The sequence below is a fragment of the Molothrus aeneus genome, chromosome 8 (assembly GCF_037042795.1).
Source record: "Molothrus aeneus isolate 106 chromosome 8, BPBGC_Maene_1.0, whole genome shotgun sequence".
In the NCBI taxonomy this organism is placed as follows: domain Eukaryota; kingdom Metazoa; phylum Chordata; class Aves; order Passeriformes; family Icteridae; genus Molothrus; species Molothrus aeneus.
In genome coordinates this window covers 28,767,661-28,794,555 of record NC_089653.1, presented here as the reverse complement: position 1 = coordinate 28,794,555, position 26,895 = coordinate 28,767,661, and the positions used below count along the sequence as shown (strand labels likewise).

Here is a 26,895-nt window from a genome sequence, read left to right as displayed (position 1 = left end):
GAGATGTTGATTACAAGGATACTCTAAACTAGAGGTCAGGCTCCATAACCACATCTGTTGTGAAAGCAATGGAAGCATATTTTTATCACACTGACTCTTCTGTCCATATGCCTTAGTAATCTAATATGCTTAGGAGAAAGGTATTTTGGATGATTCACTCTACAACACCTGGGAGCTCCCAATTCCATCACCTCTCTTGGAAAACCAGAGCCATTACTAAGACACCCTACACACATCTGAATAATATAATCTCTATCAATTGTATTTGTTAGCACACCTGTTGACCTAAAATACACAGCCTAGACTCTCACAGACTGAACTGTATCAACAAATCACTGAAAGAAGATGGTGCCTTTATGATGGAATTGAGACTTTTTAATTAGTCAAATGAATGCACCTATTCCAAAAAGAAGGTACCATCTATTTACATAAAATTTTATTACAATTAAGAAGAGAGGTCAGGGTATTTCAGAGAAGATAGTAGCAAGGAAATCCTAGGACACCCTTAAAAGAGATGATTTTTAACACTGGGCTCTCCTAAAATGCAGCTGTCAAACACAAATATGAAGACTATAATTGACATAATACCAAGAAAAGAAGAAAAAAATCAAAATCAGATGTAGAACAAAATTTCTTATTTACTCTTTGTAATAGGCACCTGAAATCTACTTTCTCTTTAGTTTCTTTTTTGAAGAACTAAAAGAGCATTACCAATTTGTACAGTATAGAACACAGCTTTAGTATAGTTCCCTTTATCTTTAAATTGAACTACAGCCAAGGCATCTTGCATTTAAAAAAAACCCCAAAAAACAAAAAAACTTTTCCTTCCCTACCAATATTTGGGATGCTTTCTATGGTCAATGATTGCTCCACAAAAAGATCTTCTGCAAATTTCGTGTTTATTGGGCTCTGAGCTTCAGTAAACTTTTCTGGGCTAGTATCATTTTGAACTGTGCCTAATTTACCACAAAGCTTGTAAAACTAAAAAAAAAAACATCAAAAAAGCCCCCACCCCAAACTTCTCTCACTACACAAATAGGTTAAAACTCCCAAAAGTGTTTTGTAACTGCACATGCACTGCCAAAATTTAAACACATTTTTCAAAAATCACTGTATAGTATACAAAGGTACACATTGCAACTACTAAAATATAAAGGCCAGGAAAAAAAGGAAAGGAATTTAGGGGCTAGCATACGAGAAAGAATTGGTAAATATTTCTTACCAGTATCAGCAGAAAAACAGACACTGAGCATTTCTTACATGATGCTACTGAAGGAAGTGCCTTTATAGCAGTTCTTTGATTAAATTAACATCAAAACTTCTCCAGCTCTTGCAAGAACTTTACAGCCAACTCTTTTCCACATACACAAAAGAACCTGAAATCCTGAGCAATACAGATTTTGGTTTTTGCTCATGTTTTACATATGGTTGAGTTAGCAGAGAAATGAGCTGGGGAATCACTTAAATTGGATACAGACAAGTCCCCAGGAGCAGCAGGGATACTGGGAACTGGGCAATGTCATTGAGAAGATGCTGCCATCTTTGACTGGTAAGAAGAAAGACTATGAAAGAAATCCCCCTAAAAGCCCTGTCCAGGCATGTGAAGGACAAGAATTTGGCAAGGAACAGCCAGCATGGATTTCTGAAAGACAAAGTTTGCCCCACTGACCTGGTAAATTTTGGTAATGGTGTGACAGACTCAGAGAAAGACAAGGCTGGATGGTGTTAACTTTGACTTTAGCAAAACTCAAAAAAAATCTTCCATTGTATCTTTGCAAACAAAACAGTGAGATAGAGGTGGCATAAGCATTAGAAGAAAAGTCTGGTAGTAAGGGATTTGTTCAGTCCAAGGAGAAACCTAAGTTGGGGTCTCTTGCTGACTCTGGTAATTCTATCCTTTTCTCACAAGAATAAGAAAATGGGCAGTAAAAAGAAATTTCAAGAAGGGAGGTTCTGGTGAGATATTAGTAAAGGCTTGTCACAGAGTAGCTGAACATTTGAACAGGACTCAGTGAGTTTTCAGAATCAGCTTCCTTAATAATATTCATAACCCCATCAAACAGGGCCCTAAACAATCTCACCATAGGGGGGTTTAACTCTGCTCAAGGGTTTGGCTCCTCCCCAGTCTCTTTGACTGATGTATGACTACAAAAGATGCCCTCCAACCTAAGTTATCTATGATTCTATTGTGCATGATGAATGCTATTTTCTAAAGATTAGATTTACTGCCTAATTCAAATTCAGTAACTGAAAATATTGAATTTCAGCTTAACATGAGCTCTCCTAACAAGGATCAGTTCCCTGGCCCTATTAATGTGAAGTCTCTAAAACAGCTGATGAGAAGATGATCTCTAGTGCTGTAAATACCCAGCTACCAAATAGCTGCATTTGTCTGTCACAAGTGCTCACCTTGCAACAGACTCAATGATCATGATGTTAGAACAGAATGGTGCTCAGAGGAGATCTGCCTATTAGAGAAAAGCTGGTTAGTTGAAGATGGACAGACAGGTGAGCAGGGGGAAGACCCTACAATTACACAGCTGTACCATGCAATGATCAATTATAACCCATTGTAGAGAAGAGCTTTTGAATTTCTCCTTCAGTCCCAGCTCTCATTAACCACTTCCATGTAATGCTTTCTCCTTAAGCACTTCTGAATAATGCTTTCTGACTTTCCCAGCTGATTTAAAATTGTTGCCCCTCATAATGAGTTGATTGCACTACTTTCACCTCTTAATGGCAGCTTCAGTTCTGTGATACACTTGGACATTTTAAGTCCTTTGAAAAACTGTCTGAAACAGAGTAATAGAGCACACCTCAGCAGCAAGAGCTATTATAAAGATTGCTGCAAAAACATCAGCTCTACCCTTTGCTTTCTGTGCTGGCTTTCTAAAGAATATAAATTCAAGGTTTTAGACCTTATCCTCAAGATACTTAGTGGCTAAGATGGCATATCTAAAACATGCCTAAAGTCTGTAATCAAACCTTTATCTATTTTTTTTTCCTCATCTTGCACAGTAGAACTTTTTGGAACAAAGCCAATTCCAAGTATTACAAGATATATAAGTTTTTTGGATTAGATCAATAATGTTCCTGAAATATTAGGTGGTTGGCAGACTTTGACAAACTCCCCTATCCTTCATCCCAAATCCTACACAAGTTTCTCTGACTTTGCCCTCTCACATAAATTCAAGCCCAAATGAATGTGTAAAAAAAAAAAAAAGCCAAACCCAAAGCATGACATCACACACTAAATATATTGGATTTCTGCCATTTCAAACTGTGGATGCCAATGGCTGTGTGTAGTGCACGTGTACCTACACTGTCTGAGAATTCCTTTCAGTTCTCTTACTTCCTTTTCACCTTGAGCTATTACATCTTCACAAAATCAAATGTCATTAATGAGACAGACATCTGGATTAGTTACTTTAAACACTTCTTTAGCTATTTATTTTGCAAGGTAGTTGCAAACTGGTTATAAACTGTTGCTAGATCAAAACATGCTGCACATTGCTGCCATTTCAATGAATATAGTTCATGAAAGTCCTAACAGAATGAAAAGAGATGCTTTAACTATTCTGGAGGAAAAAAAAATCAAATATTCAGATTGTAGCTGCTCTCCTACCATTTAATTAGGTAATGGGCAGGAAATGGGAAAACTAATACATTTTTTCCATTTAAAAAAGTATATTTCTGCACTTACTCTGTATTTAACCATACACACAAATCCACTATTGCTCAATAAACCAACAGAGTAAGTAGAGTATTTAACTACTTTCCTCCTAATGGAAGGTCACTGGAAGATCTATATTGTACTGCATTAGGCCCTGGTGCAACTCTGCCTTGACTTCAACAAGTGATGGGAGAAAGCAATTCAAATAACATACATGATCAATGCCTGAAAGTACACAGAAGTACATGACAGTTGGCTTTGGAGATTATATTTCATGTTTGTCTGACAATTTATAAGAAAGTGGTAATATATATATATATATATATACACACACACACACATATATATATTCAATATTTCCTCCATGAAAAATAAATGACCAAGAAAGACACACTTTACAGCATCCATATGCCCAGAGGGAAATGATCTCACTGGATCTCACTGCTAAAGTCGTGTCAGTGACTCTTGGTGTATTTAGTGGTGATCTTAAAGATCATCCTGCATTTGTGTGCTCGGTGTTGCAAAACATAAATTATATTTGTGAGTCATTGGATAATGCTCTTTTCTGCACATAAAATGACATTTAAACACATTCAGAAGGGTATATTTTATTCCTTCTGATTCCTACAACTTGAAATTTTTCTCAATATAAAATAAATTGCTCCTCTACTTTTCCAACAGCCCAGTGACTTTTCCTTTAATAACCAATAAGTTGTTTGTAGAAAAGAATAACTATTTATTAACTGCAGCTGGTTCAATATTTGTACATCATTTTTAAAGGCCTAAACAGTTGAGACAAGAAGGTGACAGCAAGTACCTCTATAAACTTTCTAGTCTCTTACTGAAAGCTGGATAATAAAGATAAGAAAAAGGTCATTTTGCCAAGGATATAGTACAAGGAATGGCACTCAAAGGCAAAAATTCTACTTTAAATAAAAATCTAATAAGATTAATATATACCAAAGATGAAAAAAGGGAAAATTTTATTTCTTATGTATCTGTTAAAAACTTTACTGCTTCACACTAATGAACAATAATGTGTTACAGTCTTTGTTACAGGAAGCTCTAACAGATTTATTTTATCTGGAAGTGATCACATATCACAAATACTGCTGATTTTTGAAGGAGATAGCCCTGATACAAACTCAACGTTCTTCCCAATTTCATTGCAGTCTAACTGCCTTTTTAACTTATACTTTACTGCAGTGTTTAGTTTATTGCAGTGTACCATTCATAATCTTTTGATTTTCAGAAGTAATGGTCCAAGGAGAAGGTTCCTTCAGTACCATTAAAGAATCCTACTGTAAATCCTGATTGAGCCCACTCATTTTTCAAATTCCAGTATTTTGCTGGTTTTCCTATTATGAAAAGATAATTCTTCAGATTATTACTGAAATTAACACCTTATAAAATGTTTCTACCTCTGCTTTGCCAAAGCCAGTGAATGGAATCCACACCCTGTAATTCAATAAACCAGCCTCACGGTTTATTTGAAAATTTGAGTTAGTCACACCTAAGTGATCCAGTCTGCCTGGAAGCACTCACACCTTCCTGAACAATCAGTGGAAAATCAGAAACTGCCTCTCACAATATGCAGGGGGAAAAAATGAGATGAATTTTCTACAGCACAGGAAGGACATGGACCTGTTAGAGTGGATCCAGGGGAGGGCCACCAAAATTGCCAGAGAGAAGGAACAGCTCTCCTGTGAGGAAAGGCTCTGAGAGCTGTGGTTGTTCAGTCTAAAGAGAAGTCTCTGGGGGCAAGAGCTGATAAGGGAGCTGATAAGAAACATGGGGACAAACTTTAATAGGGCACATAGTGACAGCAGAACAGAGGGGGCTCAGAGCCTGCCTAAAAACTATAAAGCTTCAACCTTTTTGTTGAAATTGAGCCACCCTGCAACCAGAAATTGAAGAATTATGATGTCCAATGCACAGCAGACAGAGCCAAGCAGTAAAGTGCTGCTGGGTTGAAGAGTCATGGGAAACACATTGGATGAGTTGGATGGCACATGGGGTGGCTCTGAAGTTTGGGTGAGCTTTGAGTCATCCAGGGCAGGGGCCTTCTATGCAAATAATTCACATTCACTTCAGGCACAAAAACAGTTTGATAGGTGGTACAGAATGATAAAACTTCAGTGAAAAGTAGCATAAACTTAAATATTGCCTGGCATAGAGGTTGCCAAGTTGTGAAGAAAAGCCCAGGCAGTGCTTTTGTCTTGTGTCTGCTGCAGTTTCAGTGACATTGTTGGAAGGTAGAGCTGAATCTTGAGTAGGGAGCTGGAAACAAGCATGAAGGTAAAGCCTCTGAATTAGAGCTAAGGACTACAAGTTGCTAAACATCAAAGAGCACCCTCCAGTACCCGGTTCTACCTGGAAACATGGGAAATGGCTGATGAAACATTATAGTTTCTGTACCTATTTCTTCTCTTTCCTTTTAAGGACAGAAATGTCCTACTTTAAAGATAAGAAATAACTTCTGATCTAAAACCAAAAGAGGTACTAAGAAAATACACGTAACTAAAAGAGCAGCCAGTCAGAGAATGGCATGTGCAAATCAGGTGTACAGAAAGGCCCAGTAAACAGAGCAATATTCCCATCAATGTGCTTTTTAGTTATTCTGATAGCATAACTCTTTCCACGCTTTGGTATGTTCAGTTTAAATAATTCTGGAAATATCTCATTCTTATGGATTTCATATCCAAAGGCAAGATTTCCATGACCAAGCTTTGTCTGAGGAGAATCCTAAAGGTACTTAAAAATATAAGTATATAAAATTGCTTTGCATTTGCTGAATTTTGTCTACTTTATAAAATATAATTACTGAACCTGTCTACTTTATAAAATAAGATGTTGCAAAAACTGAATTCATTAAAAGGTAGAGTGTCATTATTCATAACATTTACAGAAATATATAAACACTTCTGCTTTAAAACAATCAGCACAATTACTTCGATACTCTGGATTTGCAATTATGCATAATACATTGATTTAAGAGTTCTATTCACAGCATGCCAATACCACTGAAACATCTACACTTTGCTTGTAAGCCAAAATTCCTCTATAATTGAGCATGAAATTTATTTGCAATTTTGTTCAACACAAATAATATATTTTTAGCCAAACAATTTCTGTAGTCATCTGATTATGCAGTATGTGTGCCAAACACACTCTGTGAAGTGGAAAGATACATTTTTATCAAAAACCTACACAAAATCAGGTTCTCAGAACTAATTGTGAATTTACAGATCCTACAGTTCATGTAGGTAATAAGCAAAAGCTTTACTCTCCTGTTAGGGTGAAATACTAGGAAATCAACCTCCACCTAGACAAACCTCCTCTACATCATGTCTAACGTTTTCTCACAACACCTGTTTGCCCATGAGGACAGAAATAAAGAAGCAGAGAAAAGAACATAGGGATTTAACAAAAAAAAATTTGCACATTTAGAGACTGGATATGCTTTAGAATTGATATACAATTTTTAAAAACTTGAAGTTGAGGACTCAAGCAAAACATCAACAGGTTTTGAGGTGTTAGTGTATATTTTAGGAATAAACACACGCATACAAATATGGTCTTTATGAAAAAAACTGTGGCTTACTCCAGGCAGCATTTCTCAGGTTATTTTTAGCTTTCCCATATGCCAGAGAAGAAAAATGCTACTCAGGAATCTTAAAATATTGCTAATGTAATTCTGTGCAACAAATTGAACATCTATACCTTTTCCGTTGATTTACTATACACAACATACAAAAATGATAGCTGTGACCAGTATGCATGAGCAGCTAAGTGAGATATTTGTTCTGAATCTTAGGCTCAGAACACTCACACATTTCTAGACATACATTTTAGGTGAAGCCACAAAAATCTTACAGAAATGTAAAGATATTTAACTGGGCAGGGCAACCCTGTTGTGTGTAACCACTGTATGAGGAGCAAAATAGTGTGAATCTAAACATCTTATTTAATGAAAAACTACATTTAAGGAAGAAGGTAGTGCAAAGCAAACAATGCTGCTTTGGGGTAAATGCTTTTCTCTAGTGGAAGAACCACTGGATGTGAATTTTGGTGATATAACTTCCCTTGCACATCACATCACATCACAAAAAAACCACACAATCTGCAGCAATCATTTACAAAGAAGGAAAAATGCTGGAAAGTGACAAAAAGTGACTCAATAGCTCAGGAGAAAGTTTTCTGGATGAACAGTACTGAGGGAGGGGGCAGAGAAGGCAGTGAGCCATCCAGGTTGAAGTGTAGCACAAAATAATGGAGTTCTTGAGATAATGGACAGCAAATTTAACATGATCTTTGAGCAATACAGAACAGCAGAAAATGTAATCCAATACAGATGTCTCCTCTTCAGTGTCAGGTGTGACATCTGACTACATCTCTCTGAGATCTAGTAGTCTAGGATGCATGGATTTTGAGAGACTATAAACATGGCAATGCACTTGTTAAGAAAAAAATAATTACATCATCAGTACAGACTTCAAGGAGAATATCGAAGCTATTCCAAATAGGATGGAGATCATGTTTGGCAGACCTACAGTCAGGGAGAGGCTGGGGTCAGAGATGACTTAACAGTTTCTGATCTTGAGAGAAAATGAAGGATGTAAATCAATGAATAAAACAGCAAAAGTGAAAAGAAGGGTGATAAATATTCAGTAACAGAAAACTAACATTGCAGTGAAGGTAATTAAGGTGTTCAAACAACAGAAATGGAACATTTTCAGAGAGTCTGAAGAAGGAAGAGCTAGGGAGCAATCAGAATAACAATAAAGACAGAGCTGAAAGGAGGTATCTAATGCAGCTATGGTACATGGGACCTCAGAAATATTTGTCCATCCTGCTCTAAAAAGCTTCCAATAAAAGAAATTCCATCACCTCCCCAGGCAATTGCTTTCAGTGATTCAGCTTTATTATGAGAAGCTTTTCTTGATACCTTCCTAAGCCTTCCCTCCTACAGTTTAAGTCCATTACACCTCTGCCACCTGCAGCACACTGAGGAAGATTTTGCCTTTCTGATTGCTGTTTCCCTTTTGCATATCTGCAAGTTATTATTTGGACTCCTTTAACTAGCTGACCCCATTTTCCTTGACTTTTCATGGTAGTTATAATTTCTAGGTCTCTGACTGCTCACATTGTTCTCATCTAGATTCCTCCTCTTCCCTTGAGGTACGGAGAGCAGCTCAAGACAATGACATGACTTTTCAGTAGGGAAGAAGGGCAACTATAATGGCCTCTGATAGCTCCTGTTGCCAAATACATGTTGCCTTTATGGTCACTGGAAACAAGGTGACCATTCAAGGGAAAATTTCACCATTATCTAAAATAAATTATTACTTTTTGCAAGGGCAGTGAAACTGATACTCTGATACTGAGACTAATATTAGGAACTGAGCATATCAAGAGGAAAGCTGATGCTCTGCACCAAGGAGTTGGGAAGAGCCTGTTCCTTGGCTTTAGACATTATGTCATCAGCACAATGCAGGTGCAATGCTGATGAAGCATGCAACTAGGTGAATTTTGTTCAAAATAAGGTAGGCTGCATTTTCAAAAATTACTCACTGATTTAGTCAAATTAGATAAGAAAATTAACCCACCTTAACGAGATTTATTTGTAAACCAAGCAAAAAAGTTGCCTTATTGGCAAGAGAAGCCAGCAACACAGGTTATAATATATACTACAATTACTTAAAAGTCCACAACTCTCTACTACAGGATTTCAATGTGTTTTGATAAGTCACTCTACTTTCCAGCAGCCATTCTTTGTGTAAAATGACAGCTGCTTGTGTCAGTGCACACCTTCCAATTATTTACTCAAATAAATGACAAATAATGGCCAATATTTGCTTCATACCTATCAAAAGTGCCTGAAATTCAAAACTTATTTAATGCACCATAAATATTACTCACTAGAAAACATTATTTGCTGGAGAAAAAAACATAGATTTTATTAGAAATTCAAAACGTCTGACATCATCCTACCTTGTCAGAAGCAGAGGATGGTCTAATATCTATGACAACTCTAGGGAAAATGCAGTCATTTAATGGCAAAAGGACTGAAAGATCTACCGTGTGCTTTTCTGCAGAAATAATTGTGAAATAACATTGACTTGAAAAAAACACATCCAAGTAATACCACAAATATATCAAATGGATGATCATCACAGCAGTAAATCTGCACTTGGCCCTTCTGCAGGCAATGACATGCCTGTCTCCACTCCAGCAGATGCAGCACAGGAAGATGCTGCTGTTCAGAGTCTTAGCATGATCAGATATGAAGTGTTTGTTTACAGCAGTGTCTACCTTGTCTTACCTAAAGAAATAATCTGTCCCCATGTCCAAAAGAAAAATATCCAGAAATTAGGCAAAGAGGGGGAAAAAAATTGTTTTACTTCTCAATTAATACATAGATTAACTGAAATGACTGTCAGCAGCACAGTAGAAGAAACTCTTCAAAAGTTATTTACATTTTAGGGAAAAAAAATTGCCTAAAGGAGGTTTAGAATATGAAGATAGCCTAAATGATTTAGCTTTTGGTATATACTGGAAACTAAAAAGCAGCCAAGTCAGGAAATGGCTCAGATGTCTGGAAAAAAGAAATGAAAAGAATAAAAACCATTGTAACACTGAGGGCACTGAGTGCCAAGAAGCTCAGCAATGAGCATCTATTGATCTATGATGCTACTTTGATTTTTTTTTATGATTGTGGTACTGAAAAAAATTATGGTGGTATCACAAAAGAGCTAATATTCTCAAACTCTCTGGACAGGGCACTTCTGCTGTTTTCTGGCTCTGCTCTGAACAGCCTGAGCTATGTGCTACTGCTGGCAAGGGGCCCTTGGGAATTCTCTCTGTCCTTTTCCCTTCTCCTGGCTCACCAGTGACTTCACCAGAGCCCCACTGGACTGTTCTCCTCTTGGGATCCAGAGGGTCAGTGCCTTCCAGACTTCCCTTCCCCCTCTCCACCACAGTAACTTGAGATTACTCTTGTTCTGCCCAGGAGGGAGTGAGGGGTGTCCTGCCTCCAGCTTCACCTTCCCTGCAAGGGCTCACACAGACCTCATCAACTCCAAGCAGTGCAATGGAAATCATTACAGATGCAGATCAGGACTAGCATGGGTAAAATATCATTAATATCATGGCACAACAGGAATGGGTGTTGCTTGGTACATTTAGAATTGGGATAACATCCCAATTAATATCCTATCAGTATCATTACGAAGGCAATGGTTGGTGTGATTCAGCAAAGAAGCAGGGCAAGGGAAAAATGAAGTCTGCTTTCTTCTGTGTTAAGTTTAAACTGACAATAAAACATTAAAGAGTTGTAATAAAGCCAACACAACAGAATAGAAAACAAGATGAGACTTGTTCACGTAAAAGGTGGCCTGAGGAGGTAAAAACTGATAAAAAATGTTGTTTAAATGGGTAAGAACAAAGGCTATTGCCAATGCCTAAAAACCCACTCAAGATAGGGAAGAGGAGGAATATGATGCAGAGTAAAGTTTTTTGAAGGAGTTAATATGGAGATACTGTCACTTTGTTGTCAAAACATTAAGAAAGATAGACTGATTGATGGAGACTCCAAAACTGAGGTTCAACTCTCCTCTGTAGTGTTTTCAGGATTTTATTTTTATTTGTTGTAAATTGCTGCTAACTGAAAATAGACCCAAATATTATCAGTTATATTGTAAGTATCTAAACTAGACAACCATTTCAAGTACAGTATTTATACTGTTGGGTTTTTTTTAGCTTTTCTGAACACTGGGTAAAAAGTGCCTTACTACTGCAAACTAAACCTCTCCAGTGAAACAGCTACTATGGATATTTACAAACAAATGTAAAATACAGCTGTTAACCAAACAGTATCCTGGCATTACCATGTGCAGTCATATGAATACTGCCTTTACCAGAACATCAGCATTAATGTAGAGCTCCAGCTGTACAAAAGCATCACCACAACCACGAGAGGCAGGTGACCTTAATGAACAGCAGCTTTACTGTGCAGCTGAATGGGAGACTTGCAGCAATGTCTGGAAGAGTTCAGTGACATTACCCAGTGCCCAAAGGGCCCCGGGATCAATGTGGTGCCACTGGAAGTGTAGAGTTATTCCAACGTCAATAGAAGTGTAACAACAATGTCAAAGTATCAGCGAGTAACACACGATGCCAATAAAAGTGTGAGGAGAGGGAATGCCAGGCACCATCATCAAAACTGGAACCCCTGGTATACCAGTGCAAGATCTCTGCAATGCCAGCAGAACATTTTGAAGTTACCGTATATTCTCATTTTTTCACAGAAGATCTTTAGCTTTCAGCCTCAGAAAGGGCCAATGGGCATCAGATGTGACATAATTTTTAATGTAGTTGAATGATTCTAAATTAATACAATAAAATGAAGTTTACAGGTATTTTACACGATTCTGTTCTTGAACATTGTATCCTGGAAATGTGTGACCTGTATTGCCCTCAGTCCAAAAGAGCAGAATACAAAGAACAGAATGGCAACTAAAACTTTTAGTGTCCTTTCACAAAGAAGCTTAATATAGCCCCTTTATTTTTACAGAATATATACCAAAGGACAATCAATACTTGAATCACATTCATTTAATCCTCAGTACAATGACTTTTTAAAGATGTAGGATCAGTATAATTCCAAGGAAATTTTGAATGGACTTTCTTCTGTGTATAGCTATGTATTAATTAAGAAAAAAACACTATGGATGCTGAATTCTAAACAATTGCTAGAAAATGCTTAGCTAGGAAAATAAAAGAAGGTAATAAAAACTGTAAAATATAATTAAAATATTTTAGGATCTATCTCTTTTAGTGCTAAATAAAAAACACAAGAAAGAAAATGTACCAATTAAGTTGTGATGTTTACTTCTAAAGTTTAATTAAATAATCAGTATGTACAAAATTAGAGTATGGATGCCTCATCATCCATTCACTGCCTCAATTTGAAAAGAAAACAGGAAAAATCTTCTCAGGTAAGAGACAATGAAATTACATTGCAAAAAAATTAACTTTTAACTGCAGTGTAATGTCCTCAGCTTGGGGAGCTGGAGAGGTCTTCTTTTCCAAGATAAGAGACAGAAATAAGGTGGTTTTGGTGAAGAATGCGAGTGGTTTAGTATTAAGTCAGAAAATAACACAGCTTCTTCAAAGAAGAAGCCACCTATTCCAAATATTTAAATTGTGACAGTGAGAAAAATTGGGATGACTTCCTGTTCAATAGCAGGACAGAGCACCTCACTTTGATAAGTACTCAATAGCTGAATCATTTTCTTCCTGCTAAGCTTTTGTTTTTCACATAACTCATTCTCCATGAACCTTGGAGCTTTGACAGATTGTATTTAACCTTCCACTGAGATTGGTTATTGAGGAAAGTAAGAGAAGCTTTGAATTTAAGAAGAATTGGCAGCAATGAAGAGTACAATCTTGAAAGATTTCAGAGCTAGCACACCTTGTTCCCAGGCCCCACCATACATAGGCTGAAGTAAAAACTGTAAACACAATATTGTAAATAAAGTTAAAGGAGTAAAGGAGTAGAAGATCATCTCCCCAAATCTGAACCTAGATTAGATATTGATTATTATCAACATATGGTAATTTCCCCTCTATTTTCATATGAAACTTCTAGAATCCATTTCATGCATTATTACATCATTCCAATATTATATTGCTTTACATATTACTATTTCTTTTCCAATGCACTGCGATTGCAATAAAAGAATGCAGTAATGTAGCAATCTCCTACAAACAGAACCATGCAGTACAGTCTGTATGCTTTTATGTTTTAAACCTCTGTGTATCAAGCAACACTGAATTTTTACTCTAAGGTGCTTTAGTTAGGTTGTTTGTTGTAATCTCTGTTAATTAAGATAGATGTTAACTAGATGGCACTGTGTACTTGAAGGACTGAGCATGACATTTGCTGCTGACTCCTGCCCGAGTCCTGCATTCCTTCAGCTCACATCCATCACAACAGGACTGCCAGGTGAGCTGCCTGTCACCCCAGCCCAGGCTAATGGATTCTCCAGTGGTTTTAGGTACAGCTTATGTCATGAGATTAAAACTCTGTGCCTTGGAAATGACAAAACACACGTAGCTGAGACTTGTCAGCTCCAGGTAGTCAGATGCTGCTTGGTTTCAGAAGCAGATGCAGATGAGACTGGCAATATAAATATGCAAATCACAATGGTCCCTTGTCAGCACCACTGTTCCTACCTCTAATGGCCCTCGTAGAAAGTCTGTTTGCTCAGCTCCTACTTCCAGTGCTACATCGACAGAAGCAAAGGGGCGGCTGGCCATCTGCTGTCGCTCCCGCATAAGTTGCTGATGAGGAAAAAATGATGTTTTAACAAAACATTAAAAAATGCACCAGATATCAGTCTGTCCTACTATACCTCCCATTAAAACATAAGAATGCAAACAGCATGCACACAGGCACTTTTGTGATATCAAAGTGAGAAAGTTACACCAAATCATAATCATCACCATCTATATTCACTCGAGAAACAAGCACAGAAGGTTATGATGCCTACAAACGGCCTTTTAGCTTGAACTCTGACAAACTTTCCAAATGAAAGCTTCCCTAACTGACTGTTCTCTCTAAATAACTGCTATTTCTGTAAGTTACAAGCAAATATAGAAAATGGTTGGTAAAAATAGTTGAAGTCTAATTCCACTGATAATGCATGCATTAGAACACCTGCCAAAAACAAGTCCACTTGGCCTTTAAATTTTCATAATTCATAACTAAGCCAGATGGAGTTAATAGTGTCAGGACTCAATTTTATGCAGAATCTTTTCTGGTGTTACTTTCATATGAAGAATAACGTGCCAGGATTGGGAACTCTGCAGCAGTATATTAGAATACACTCAGCTAGGCTCACAGAGCTTGTATAATCCCTTCCAATCATACCAGTGTGCACAGAAGTCCCAAGCAAAACCACAAAGTTAACTCATATTTCTTCCTCTGTCTGTAATTATAATGCTTATTAAACCACAATGAATAAAAATGATGACCAGCAGTAGATATTACAGATCTTACTCCACTGGTTCAGTGCAACTAATGAAAGCATTATTAAATATTTAAGGTGAATGAGTCGTGCAATTCAAGTGGTGTGTTCCTTCAGCTGAACAGGATGTCACAGAATCTTGAAGAGACAAAACGCTTGCAAAAATGATTTATTAGAAAAGATCTGTTTCATTTTCTTAACGTTTTTCTCCCTGTTATCTCTGGAAAGCTTAAAACATTAGAAAGTGATGCCTGAATGTAAATGACACTAGCACCGTGACATACTGCTAATAAAAGCCTTTGAAATAATAAAAGGTATGCAAGCAAATATTTGCTGGCAGCTTACTAATAAACACTGTTGATTTAAGATCTGTTACAAAGCAACAAACTCATTTTGTAGTGCTTCTTACGCATTTTGCCTCAGCTTGCATTTTAAGATTGTCTATAGAAATTTAAAGACACACTCGTAACGTTAAAATCAGACCAGAACCTCTCAGTGCACAGCCAGTACATTCCCAAGGCCTGGATTTTATAGCCAAGCAGTGTTTGTCAGCAAGCACCTGCACAAATGGGCTCCCAGTATATCACACCAAGAGGGCAATCAATATGTCTGTGGGCAAAACTGCATGTTTTATGTTGAGAATAAATAAAAGCCAAGTATGAATATCTAGATGGTTAAGAATTATGTTTTTAACCCTTTACTTCAACATGAAACTGCTGGTCTCTGTCTAGGATTTACATCAGCATTGATTTACATCAATACAATTTACTAATACATTTTACAGCTGTAAAGAATTACTATGAGCCTCCAGTCCTACCAACAACTTAAGAAAGACCACAAAAACTTAAAGTATAAAATAATGAGTCCCTACATCCTAAAATTACTATATGTACCTCCTTTTCCTCTTAAAATAGCAAAAAATTGAAGAAAACAGTGTAATTAGAACAGTCCTGCCACATGGAACTCATTACAGTATTCTAAGTCTGCAGAGCTATTGGCAAGTGCTTACTTTTTAATGGGAAACCAAACACTGTTTTAAACAAATAGAATTGCTTTGGGAAAATACTTAAACAAGCAGAACAACCTATGTTCCAAATGCACATATTACTATTTAAAAGATTTATTTAATGCAGATTAAAAAGAAATGTATTTTTTATATGTCCTCTGGTTTTTAAGGCCAGTAAGTTTCTCCCCCTCTTCTCCTGGTCAGGCATTCATCAGAACCTTTTCATTCACAAGACAGTCGCTGTAATTATGATAGTCTGCCATTTGAAAAGAGTGCTACAAAGATTCTTAATTAGCTCTGTAAACAAGAATGAAATCTTGAAAATGTTTGGTTGCCCATAAAGCGCTGCTGATTTTGGCAGCTGAGCACTTGCACATCAAAGTGGTTTACTCAAAACACTGCTGCTTTCCTTCATCATTTTAAAGCTCTCTGCAAGGTGCAGGACAGAAAAAAAACCCAAGATGCAATGAGGAGAAATACAGGAAGGTATTATGATGTTTAAAATCAGTTTTGTGGCTGGAAAAGGTCACTGACTCCCACCATTGGCAACTGTCCCTGGACCAATATTGGGACAAAGTTCTAGAGCTTCCAGTTATGGGGAATTAGTACCTCACCCACGGGGCAAGGAGCATGGAAACTGTTTGAACAGACATTTCATGAGAAGAGTGAAAAGGCTCTTCCTTACCCTCTTGGCAAAGAGATAAAAAACCAAACAAAACCCCTCCACAGATTTCACCACAACTGAGGCAGAATAAACAGGGGATAGCGGAAAGTAAAACTATAATGCTGTTACTTTTATATACTCAATTCCAAAAAATATACTGGATTTTAAAAAATCACAGGAAAAAAACCCTCAAACTCACACTTCTCCAGTAATTAGGGATATTCACTTGTAGACATCAGATAAACAGATAGTATTAACATGTAATATTTGAATATTTTATCACAAATTTGATCTATAGCATTTGGAATGCAGGCACATCTCTAAATATTCACTTTAAAGTATGGGAAATGAAAAATATTTTCTCAACATAGGGCTGAGAAATTCAATAAGCATTTATTTGACTGAGCAGACAACCAATTTCAAGTTCTACCATAATTTTAAATCTCATTAAGTACAATACTATTGACAAGATTAATTTTTTTAGGTATCTCTATTATTTAGCAGCAATTCTAGTGTATTAATTTATATCCTATTGAAGATTTTTTCATATAAAGTATAGAATTATAGGTGTCTTCAGTGAAGAACAGTAAGATGCTAGGACACTATAAATTAGGTCAATTTCTCGCTCAACACCCATATAATTTTAAAACATTTCTTCTAAACCCAACCATTTTGGCATAAGTATTTCCCCATCATGGGAATATGCATTTCACTGATTTTGCATGAACATGTAGACATCTTAGCCTGCAGGTTATGATAATTTTGAGTTTTGGTGTCCTAGTGAAATAAAGATTTTGAAATGGGACCTGCTTTCCATCTAGAATTTTATCCTAAGAAAGCAGTTGCCCGAGAATACAATTAAATTTTACCATCAATCAAAAAAACTTTTGTGGGGGATACCACTCCTCTGATCAACATAGTGCGGAGTAAATTAAAACGTTACATGGCATTGTGTATGCGCTACAGTAAGGAAATTCATTCCTTGCATAGTTCTTATTTAGGTAGAAATGTTTTGATATTTTTTGCTCTTGGTTGATAACATCACATTCAAAATATTTTAATGACTATATTGTATTCACATACAATAAAACACTCAATGCCAAATACATATTATAGTGAGTTAACATTAACAGAATACAATATTTCAGCAAACTCAGGCTGACATGTTTCAAGTCTTGTATTTTAGGAAAGGTTACCATTTTGCTTCTTTTTTGTTTCTTTTTTTCTTTAAGATTTGCTCTCTCATGTGGAATTGGATACTGCTCTTCTGACTAGCACTGCTTTTCTACTCTGTTCACCTTCCAGCATAACTGCCCTGGAAAAGCCCTAATTGGAAAAAATCTAATAAAGTGCATGAGTTGTTAGGAACTAGGAGAGGTGTGCTTTCTCTTTGTTATAGCAGACATTCCATAGAGACTGAGAGATTAGGAGAGCTGAAAAGAATGAGGCCATTTTAGTGCCGTCACAGGATGAACAGAGCAATCCTTTCAAAGATCTTTCTGTTGCTCTTGGGCACCTCTAACAAGCTCCTGTAGCCCACGGGCAACCAAAGGTACCCAGAGTGTGCCATAAAGGGGGCACAGACCAGTGTGCATGCCCAGGGTCATGGGGCAGCTGCACACTGGGGTAGGAGTAAGAGGTGGCAAACACCAGAAAAAATGTTCAGGAGACTTCTGACTGCCAAACAGAGCCCAGAAGTCTCAGTACACTGTTCCAAAAATAAGGGTATGGCAGGTGGAAAAGTGTCTATTATCTTAGCAGCTGCCTAGATTTTCTAGCTTTTCTTCCTTCACACCTTAGATGGGTTTGGTTTTCTTCCTAGATGACATCACTATCAAAGTGGTACCTGGACATGTATGACTTTGTCAAGGTGAGCATTGAAAACCAGGAAAATGGTAATTCTGCAACTCTCTGCAAACTGCTGTCTAGCTCCATGCTGCACAACCCTCCTAGAGACAAGGATTTTTCAAATGTCTAATTTGAAATTCCTGTTCTGCTTATTCATCCTGCAGCTCTCACTTGTCTGCAGTTACAACTTGGTCACCTCCTTTGCTGCTTCTGTACTGTCAACTGCTGATGTGAGTAACATCCAAAAGCTACAACAGAAGCATTAACAATGCCATGCATTAAATCTGAGTTTTATAGGAAAAATATTTGCAAGGAGAAAAAAATGTAAAAACCTCACAGAGAGTTGCACTGACGAATTTCTGATCACACTGCATTTGACAAGCTCCAAGGCTTAAAAAAAATAAAGACTGTAAGTAAATCGACAGCCCTGCAAAACCAGAGCCTCCCTAAACAACCAATTCACCCATTCATTGAATATTCTTGAAGGTTCTTACTGCCACATCCAATCAACACAAGTTACATGAACTTACACACATCTGCGTGGATCACTGATATTTTAGTTAGAAACACAATTTAATTCTCTTCCTAATTCTTAAGTTTTCATTTTCAAACTGAATTATACATAGTGATATTATAATGAAGCCCTGATTATTCACTTTAATTTGCACAAGACAAAGCTTGCCTTCTCTGTAAATTTTCTCATTGTAACTCTTGGTGTTGAAAATCTCTTCAGATTAAATTGGCTATTTATATGGCTGGAAAGGAGAGCAATTTCTCATTTAAATGTTGAATAAAATATTTGACTTGGTTAATTTCCAAATCAGCTGCTTTCACCGGAAAGCCAGATCACAGTCATTAAACCTTTTTGTTGGGTTTTAGGTGAAATAAGCTCACTATTCCATGACTGCATGAGGTACACTGATTTTAAGAGATGGATAAAAGCTGGCATAGGAAACCAAGCAGCAGGAATAGCCATGGTTCTGACCGAATCTGACAATCTGAATTCAGTCATTCCCTCCACCATGAACATCCTAAACAATCATTTCCCTCTGCCTCATTTCCCACCGTGCTAAGTGGAAAGTTCCCTGATACAAGAGTGCATTCAGGTAGGCAATGAGATATTACAATGATGGACATAGTATAACGTGCTATTTGCACTGCAAAATAGAGTCTGTGGAAACTTCCTGCGATACCAGGGCCTATTCCATATCACTTTCCTGTAAAATTGCCTGAAGAAAAGGTGCTCTCAGGCGTGTGCAAAGATCTGTCATGGGAAAAAAATAAGAGGAGTTATACTTTTTGTCCTAGCTTTATACTGAATAAAATGAAGGGCTATTTAAACTAGACATACTCCAGCAAACAACAGCTAAGACATACTTAAAATACAGTGTACACATCCCCAAAAAATAACAGTTCCAAAAGGTCAAGTTTTTATGTATCCCTTTTGGAAACCAAATACCAGTCGTCTGCAATTTCCCTTGAACAAATCAAAAATGAGAAAAAAAGATGAGCCCTGAAAAGGTCATTTTTTTGCTAGATCCAAGGAACAGATATTTAATGTATTGCACATTAGCAAGCAAAGAGCAAAATGTGAATCTGCTGTGACTTCAGCTTTTGGAACTTTGTGATACTGGAATAGAATTCCTATCTCTAGAACACTGAAAGTGGCACCCTGGGTGATGCTCATTTGCCAGCAATTTATGGGGGATTGTGTTACAACAAGGTTGTGTTTGATCCTTCATATTTTTCCCCTAAAGAGTATTTTGGCATGGAGAGATTTTTTGGGTGCTAAGAATCAATAATAAACTCAAAATTCAACTCCCTGCTTTAAAATTTAAGAAGTGTTAAACACGACCAAATCCTATTATCACTTTCACTTGGATCACAGTGAATCCATGTAGCACATTTACACAGATCTGTAACCACTAACATTTTAAAGGTTCCTAAAGATGTACTTAAGTCTTTCAGTAGGTTTTGCTAATCCCAGAATTTTGCTCTTATCCCAAGTTGAGTGGGTTTAAAAATCCCTTCAGCAAACTGTTGAATATTTTGCTCTTAGCTATCACAGCCATCGTCAGTTGACAGAAAAATTCTAAAAATGCTTGTTCTGCAAAGTAATTCTGTGCACAGAGAAGAGCCAGGTCAACTAATTGCAGATGTTGAAATGCTTCCACAGAAAACATTTAGTATTTGCCTAAGGACAGTTGTTTTTAAGTGAATATATTAAAATATGTCTTCAAATTATTTCAGAATATGAAAGAGAGAGTCAAAAATTGTATGGTGCAAACTACCCCTTGGAACTCTGTCATCTACAATGGTGCCACATAAATACTGCTTTCAAAATGTTTTCTAAAGAACTGCTTAAAAATGTAACTACCATTTTTATGAGTGAAATAGCCACAGTGGGAAACTTCCTTAAAATAACAAAATCTCAGTCCTTCCTATCAACAGTTGTTAAGCAGTGGCCTTTTGACACGAGGCACCATTAATATTACCCATCATTACCATAACTGTTAAAAAACAGCTCTAGTTCTTATCTTAAACAACAGATGACAAGCTGGTAATTTGCAGCTCTTCCTAAAGTAATTCAAATTGCTTTAAAGATAGCAAACATGTTCTGATAAAGGAAACCGGGTTTAAGTGGTGCCCCATGAGATCACTTGGTCCACACCCCTGTGCCTTGCTCCTACACAAGGGCAGTGTGATCATGATTCTTCTGGCAGATGTATGTTTTTAAAAAAAGGCCATAGTGGTTCCACAGTTCCTCCAGAAGTCCAGAACACTTAAATTAAATCTCCATGTTGAAATTTAAGCCAATGTCTGCAGTGGAGACCATTCTCTGTTTACAAGTGAGGAGAAATCTCCCCCAAAACTCCTGTGTGCTTTACAGGACTTCCTCATAAATCTGAAGTTTCCCTTCAGCCTTCTCAACTGTAAACAAATGTGGGTATGTAAATGTTATCTCACCACTCCTGCTCCCATCTTCAGTGCTCCCTTCTGTCTTTTAAACCAACACCAGAATCAGATTCCAGCAGAAACCCACCTGATGCACTTTTCCCTTACAATGAACAACTTGTATCCAACAACTTCAAGAACACACTTTGACATTCACTTCCTATTTGTCTAAAAAGTCTGTTAATCTGTTGTATCAAGAAATTGGGTTTGGCTCGACACAACTTGTGCTTGAAAAAAACAACATTAAATCCCTCACTTAATTTTTTTTTCTACATTCCTACTGATCATGTAAAAATTGTTTATCCCAATACTTTCCTAAGAATTCATGATAAATTGGCTGGTGCCTAGTTGCCCAGCCCTTCCTTTGCCCTCTTATTTTCTTAGATGGGAATTACCTCTGGTTGTACTTGAAATCTCAGAACCCTGACATGCTCTGGAATCATGTATGTGCTCAGCTAATTCTCTACATATTCTAAAATATATTTAACCAGGTTTTGATAACTGAAAATATTTAGCAAGCATTCTCCTAAACATTTTTCTACTTTACTGCTTGATATTGTACCCCATTTTCACTGCAGGTACTTAAGAACCTTTTTAAAGAGGCCATATCTAAAGAACTTTTAAAAAGAGACTATTCCCTAGCACAGAGAAAGTCAGAAAAAAAGCAGTATACATATTATTACTTTAAAGAGAAGCTAAAGTGCAGGACATGTGTATCTTAATTTACAAACAATGTCAATGCATTTTTTAACCTACATGACAGAAAAAGGGTAGACACGAGATTTGTTTCTTTTGTGAAGTGATGTGAAAAGTTGCAGTCCAAATTTTAATGACTGAATTGGAGCTAGGCCAATTTATAAAAAGCTGAAGTGTCTGAAATGTACCTGGATGCCAGGCCCCGTAGTCACTTCAGGTGATCAAATATTCAGATTTTCTTTCCAGATGACATTGAATTCAAGGCCTATATTTATTTTTCTTCATTTTTAATGAAATTATAACACATACAAAAGTTAGAAAAGAAATAATAACGCTGAGTAGGAAAACCAGGCTGTATTCCAACAAAGATTAAGGTTGTCTTTATTATTACCTCCAATTCTTTAAAACCATCTATTATTTGAGATTACTGGTACACTGATAAAGTGACAATGTAAATTAAACTTTTTAGGTGCAGCACCACTGACAATCACAGTACTATCCTAAAGTGATCCTTTAGAAGCTCCTTAAAGCATAAATGATATCACCATTAAGGAAATTAAACAGGTGATGTACCATGACTGACTGATGCCTTTAAATGCTTTCAAGCTTTAATCTTTAGAGTATTTAGCTGAATAACCATCATTGTCCCTGCCTTGCAGAGGGGACCAAAAAGAGGTACCTTGACCAGTGTTCCTGCCTGTGTCAGGATGGAAATGCCCTGACTCACAGGAATCCCCAGTGTGAGGAGCTGAATGGTCAAGCTACAGTATCTGGTGCTACTGCCTCGGGGGAGTAAAGGCCTTCTATAAAATCCTTGCAAATTTTGACCCTGTGTTACAAGCTTGTTAAATCACTTTTCATTAAAAATGAGCCTCACTTTTAGCTCAACCACTGCATCCAGTAGAAGTTTTAATACCCAGTATTTTTCACATCAGCCATTCAAACAAATCATTAGTAAAGTCATAGTTTTAAGTTATAGCCAAGACCAGAAATAAGTCTGGACACTCCAAATGTACAGAAACAAATTTCACCCACTTGGCATTTTCAGCAAGAAGGGGTTTGAAACTAGGATGCCCATCTGAAATCTGGGTGCTAGCCAAAGAAATATTTCAAACTTCACAGATTTGCTCACCATACGTGGTACATTCAGGTCAGCAAGAATTTGGCACAAACTGCTGGGGGGAATGGCATGTGGGCAGACCCAGTTCATGTTGTGCAGGGAGCAAGAGGCTCTGAAACTGATGCAATTCTGCTGTTGGATCAGAGTAATAATGTGAGTTAAAGCAAGTCTCCTTTGTTCGTGTTGCTTCTGTTGGAAACAACTGATTTAGTAGATGTGAGACGCTGCACTTCTAATGGGGGTTGCTCAAGAATACTGGAACAGTAAAAGCTGATGGAAAAGCTTTCCACTCCTGCTAGAGAACTAAAAAATCAAGGCCACTGAGCATCCCTTACCTTTGAAAGAAACCAAGGAACCAAGACAGTTTGCTCTGAGTTCAAATATCTTGAACAGGAAAGTACAAAAATCAAGAAACTGCTGAAACGTCTAACATTTCTATGGAGAATTATTTTAAGAGTTGAGTTGCTACCTAGAAAGCTAAAGGGATGAGAACTTGTCTAATCTCCTAAAATATTTCAGCTACATCAGAATTTCAGAAATAGACAGCTTTCAAGCATAACTACACCAAAAAGTTTAAAATTCAGTTCTGAAATAAGAAGCACAACAGTAATTCCAAGAGACTACCTTGGCAATATCTGTAGCAGCAGAAGTCAGGTTGCTATTCTATTAATCTTAATAATTTTGTGCACAAACCAGCTGCATAAAAGGAAATCTGACTTTCCCAGTACTGCTCCTACAAGGGATTGCACCAGCCTGTGTGTGTGCATACTCTACAGATTAGAAAGAAATACTGTGAAGAAGTTAATCCCTCACTGCTGCTACACTGAGACTTTCAATATAAAAGTGACAGAGTGTAAATCAAAGCACCCTGGCATTTTGAGCTCCAGTCAGAATGTTTCAAGAGAGAGAAGTGGGACGATTTAGAGTTCATCAATTATATCACATCAAATTATCCTCTATCACAGGCTTGGCGCGACAGCTTTCATCTATTTTAATTTACAACAGAGAGGACAGCCAAGTACAGGATTGTGGCAATGACACAGTCAGAGGGAAGCACAGCACTTCTGTGTCACAGGAATGGAAGGCTTGTCTGAACAGCCACTTCAGCTGGGTCAAACACTCCAGCCACATTTTGTTTCTTCCATTTGCTTTGATCCAACACCTCTCATCCTCATTGAAGGAAGCAATGTACTCAACATATTTTTAGCAGTTCTGCAGCCACTGTCCTACAGACTTTGTCCTGTATACATCCACCTTACACAGTGCTTTACCTTTGCAGTTAAATCCTCAAATAGATGAGTAGACTCATGGAATGCTATTGTAACTGTATGTGGTTAGGACAGAGGCTAGCTACCTTAAAGTAAAATCACTATCAGTAAATTGTTAGAATTTGCCTTCCAATTGACAGACTTTAAATTTGTATTTGCCATGGTTATTCGAAGACACTGACAGTGCAATAACTTAAATCACAGAGAAGCACAGGAAAGCACTGAAGGACCTTGCACAGATGTAACATCACAAAACATTTTATATTAAGAATTCATCCTTTTGCTATGGATATGATCACAAGCACTGTGCATCATTTAAATTGTGGTTAAAGGCTTAGACAGATTCAAACAGAAAATGGGTCTTGTGTTAGCACTGCATAGTGGGGAATTTGCACGACGATGAAAAGTCAGCTTTACTGTTTCTACCTACAGTAAATCCTAAGAAAGAAACAAAAAGAACAAGAAGACACTTTTCCACATAGCATTCAGTTTCCCTCTTCTCCTTTATATTTTTTTAACACAGGCAAATGAATGTAGGGATTTAAAAATGCATATATTGCAATGATTACTTCACCAGAATGAGCAGGCACTTCCAAAAGTATATTTCCACACAAGCTCTGTGCACATTGGAATTATGTGCACATCACTTTTACCTGCTTTCCTCTAATATGGCCCATTTCCAAATTAAATACTGCAAGCTTTAGGCAAGTCAAGGTCATCTTTCCCATTCCTTTACTTCCTCCCCAAGCTTGACTTTACTGGTAGGATTTTAAGTAGTGAATTACTACTAGGACTACTACTAATAGGTTTTTATGGCAGTCTTAAAGGGTTTTTTAAATAACTGTATCAGATTGAAATGCCTAGGGACAAATAAATTAACAGAATTTCTGACTTCTACTTTTTAGAAACTCTCATATGATATTAGGAGTGATTAGTTGAAACAAAAATGTAAGAGACAAGATTATTTTTTACCTGGCATCTTAATTGCCTCCTTTTTTATATGCAGTCTTGTATAGTTCGTATAAAGAGTAAATAAATACAACAAAATATATATTCATGACATTCCTCTCAGGAAACTGAAAACATCAGACATTTTTATATTGTGCAACAGTAAGTCACCTTTTGCATAGGAATCCTTTACCTGCATTAGAGAGAAACCTAAATTTTTCAACAATGTGGACTTGTCTCCTGCTATTGTTTCCATCTGGATTGTTTTAAAATGTCAGGGAACCTGCTATGTGTTAACAGCTTTTGTATATGGGCATCTGCTAAATGCTTTCAAATCTACACCACCATAATGTGAGAGACAGCTGGAATTTCATTAATTGAAATTTATTTACCAAGAATAAAAAAAAGCCAATAATATCCTTAATTGTGAGACAAAAGGAAACAGAGATATATATGAGTTAAAGGTACCACACATCTCAAATCTCAAGCAGACTTATATTTATAACAGTGCATGCAAAGCAAGGCCTTGCCCTCAGGAGCTCCTTAAAAAGAGCATGACAATGATGATTTGGCTAATTAATTTTCCCAACTTATTTGAAATGGAGGGAAGTTTCTAAAATGTAATGCTCAAACCATTCAACATGAGTTTTGACTGTCTTACTTGGGGCTGTGGTGGTTGGTTGATTATTAACAGGGAAAAAGATATTTCTTGATTATGTGAACTTTGAAATTTAAATAGATATGCTTTAACCAACAAATACGAATTTATGAATTTATATTCTCTCTCCTATTTAACTGAGGACCAGCAAACCTTCTCTATTTTCATCTGGGTAAGGATCCCACTCAATATCAGCTCTGGCACAGGTTCAAAATGCCAAATGACAGCAGGGAAGCCTGGGACGCCGCAGAGGAGGCAGCTCCTTGCTGTGAAGCAAAGATCAGGCTCCTGTCAGTGAAGGTGAGCTGAAAGACCACAAAGGTGTGAAGTACAAGAGCATTGCTGGGCTGTGATGCCCTGAAAGGATTCTCTGATCCTTCCCTGCCACACATGAATGATGTGGGCTACAGAAGCCATTGAAGGTACTACAGGAGACATTTCTGGACAATGCCCCCATTGCAGTTTCCCTGCACCCGTGGAGAACTTTCTCCACCTTGCTCACTCCTTAAGACAAACTATTGAAGACTGGGGATCTTGTACATTGCTAATAGGTGCCAAACCCTCAGCTAAGGCCACCAGGAGAAGAGAAGGATGTTTTTCCTCACCAGATTAGGAGGGGTTTGGAGCTTCTCATGGAGTAGGATCTTGCTTTGATTGCTCAATAAAGCCATTCTTTATGCCCACATTTCATACCAGTGTAGAAAATCCAGTTTATATAGAGGCAGGCAGCTTGACAGTGCTGGGATACAGGGCTGGAAGATCAGCATCTGCTGTGATTTTTCCTATGTGATTTTCCCCGAACATTTGTATTAGGAGAAGGAAACATAAAAATGCAGCAGCAAAGACAGCTTGATGACAGGCAGAGGGAGACTGAACAGTCCCACTTAGTGGATTATTAAACTGTGCTACCAAATTAAAAATGTACACAGACACAGGTTACTTTAACCACATCTTGTCCTTCATGTCCTGTATGGCCATTTTTAAGGGTCAGTACACAGGAGCTACTTTTACTTGGGTAAGTAGCTC

At 37.2% G+C, this 26,895-nt stretch overlaps 1 protein-coding gene across 3 annotated transcripts in view; it reads right to left on the bottom strand.

The window, feature by feature from the left end:
* The window catches only part of ATRNL1 (attractin like 1), a 431,847-nt gene that overhangs the window by 103,440 nt on the left and 301,512 nt on the right, over window positions 1-26,895 (bottom strand). For 2 of the 3 annotated variants that reach the window (XM_066554160.1, XM_066554163.1), the window contains exon 27: window positions 13,913-14,020. The exons of the other annotated variant lie outside the window; for it this stretch is intronic. In XM_066554160.1, coding sequence (XP_066410257.1) covers window positions 13,913-14,020 — 108 coding nt within the window. The remainder of the gene's footprint in view (window positions 1-13,912; window positions 14,021-26,895) is intronic. 3 annotated transcript variants of the gene reach the window in all.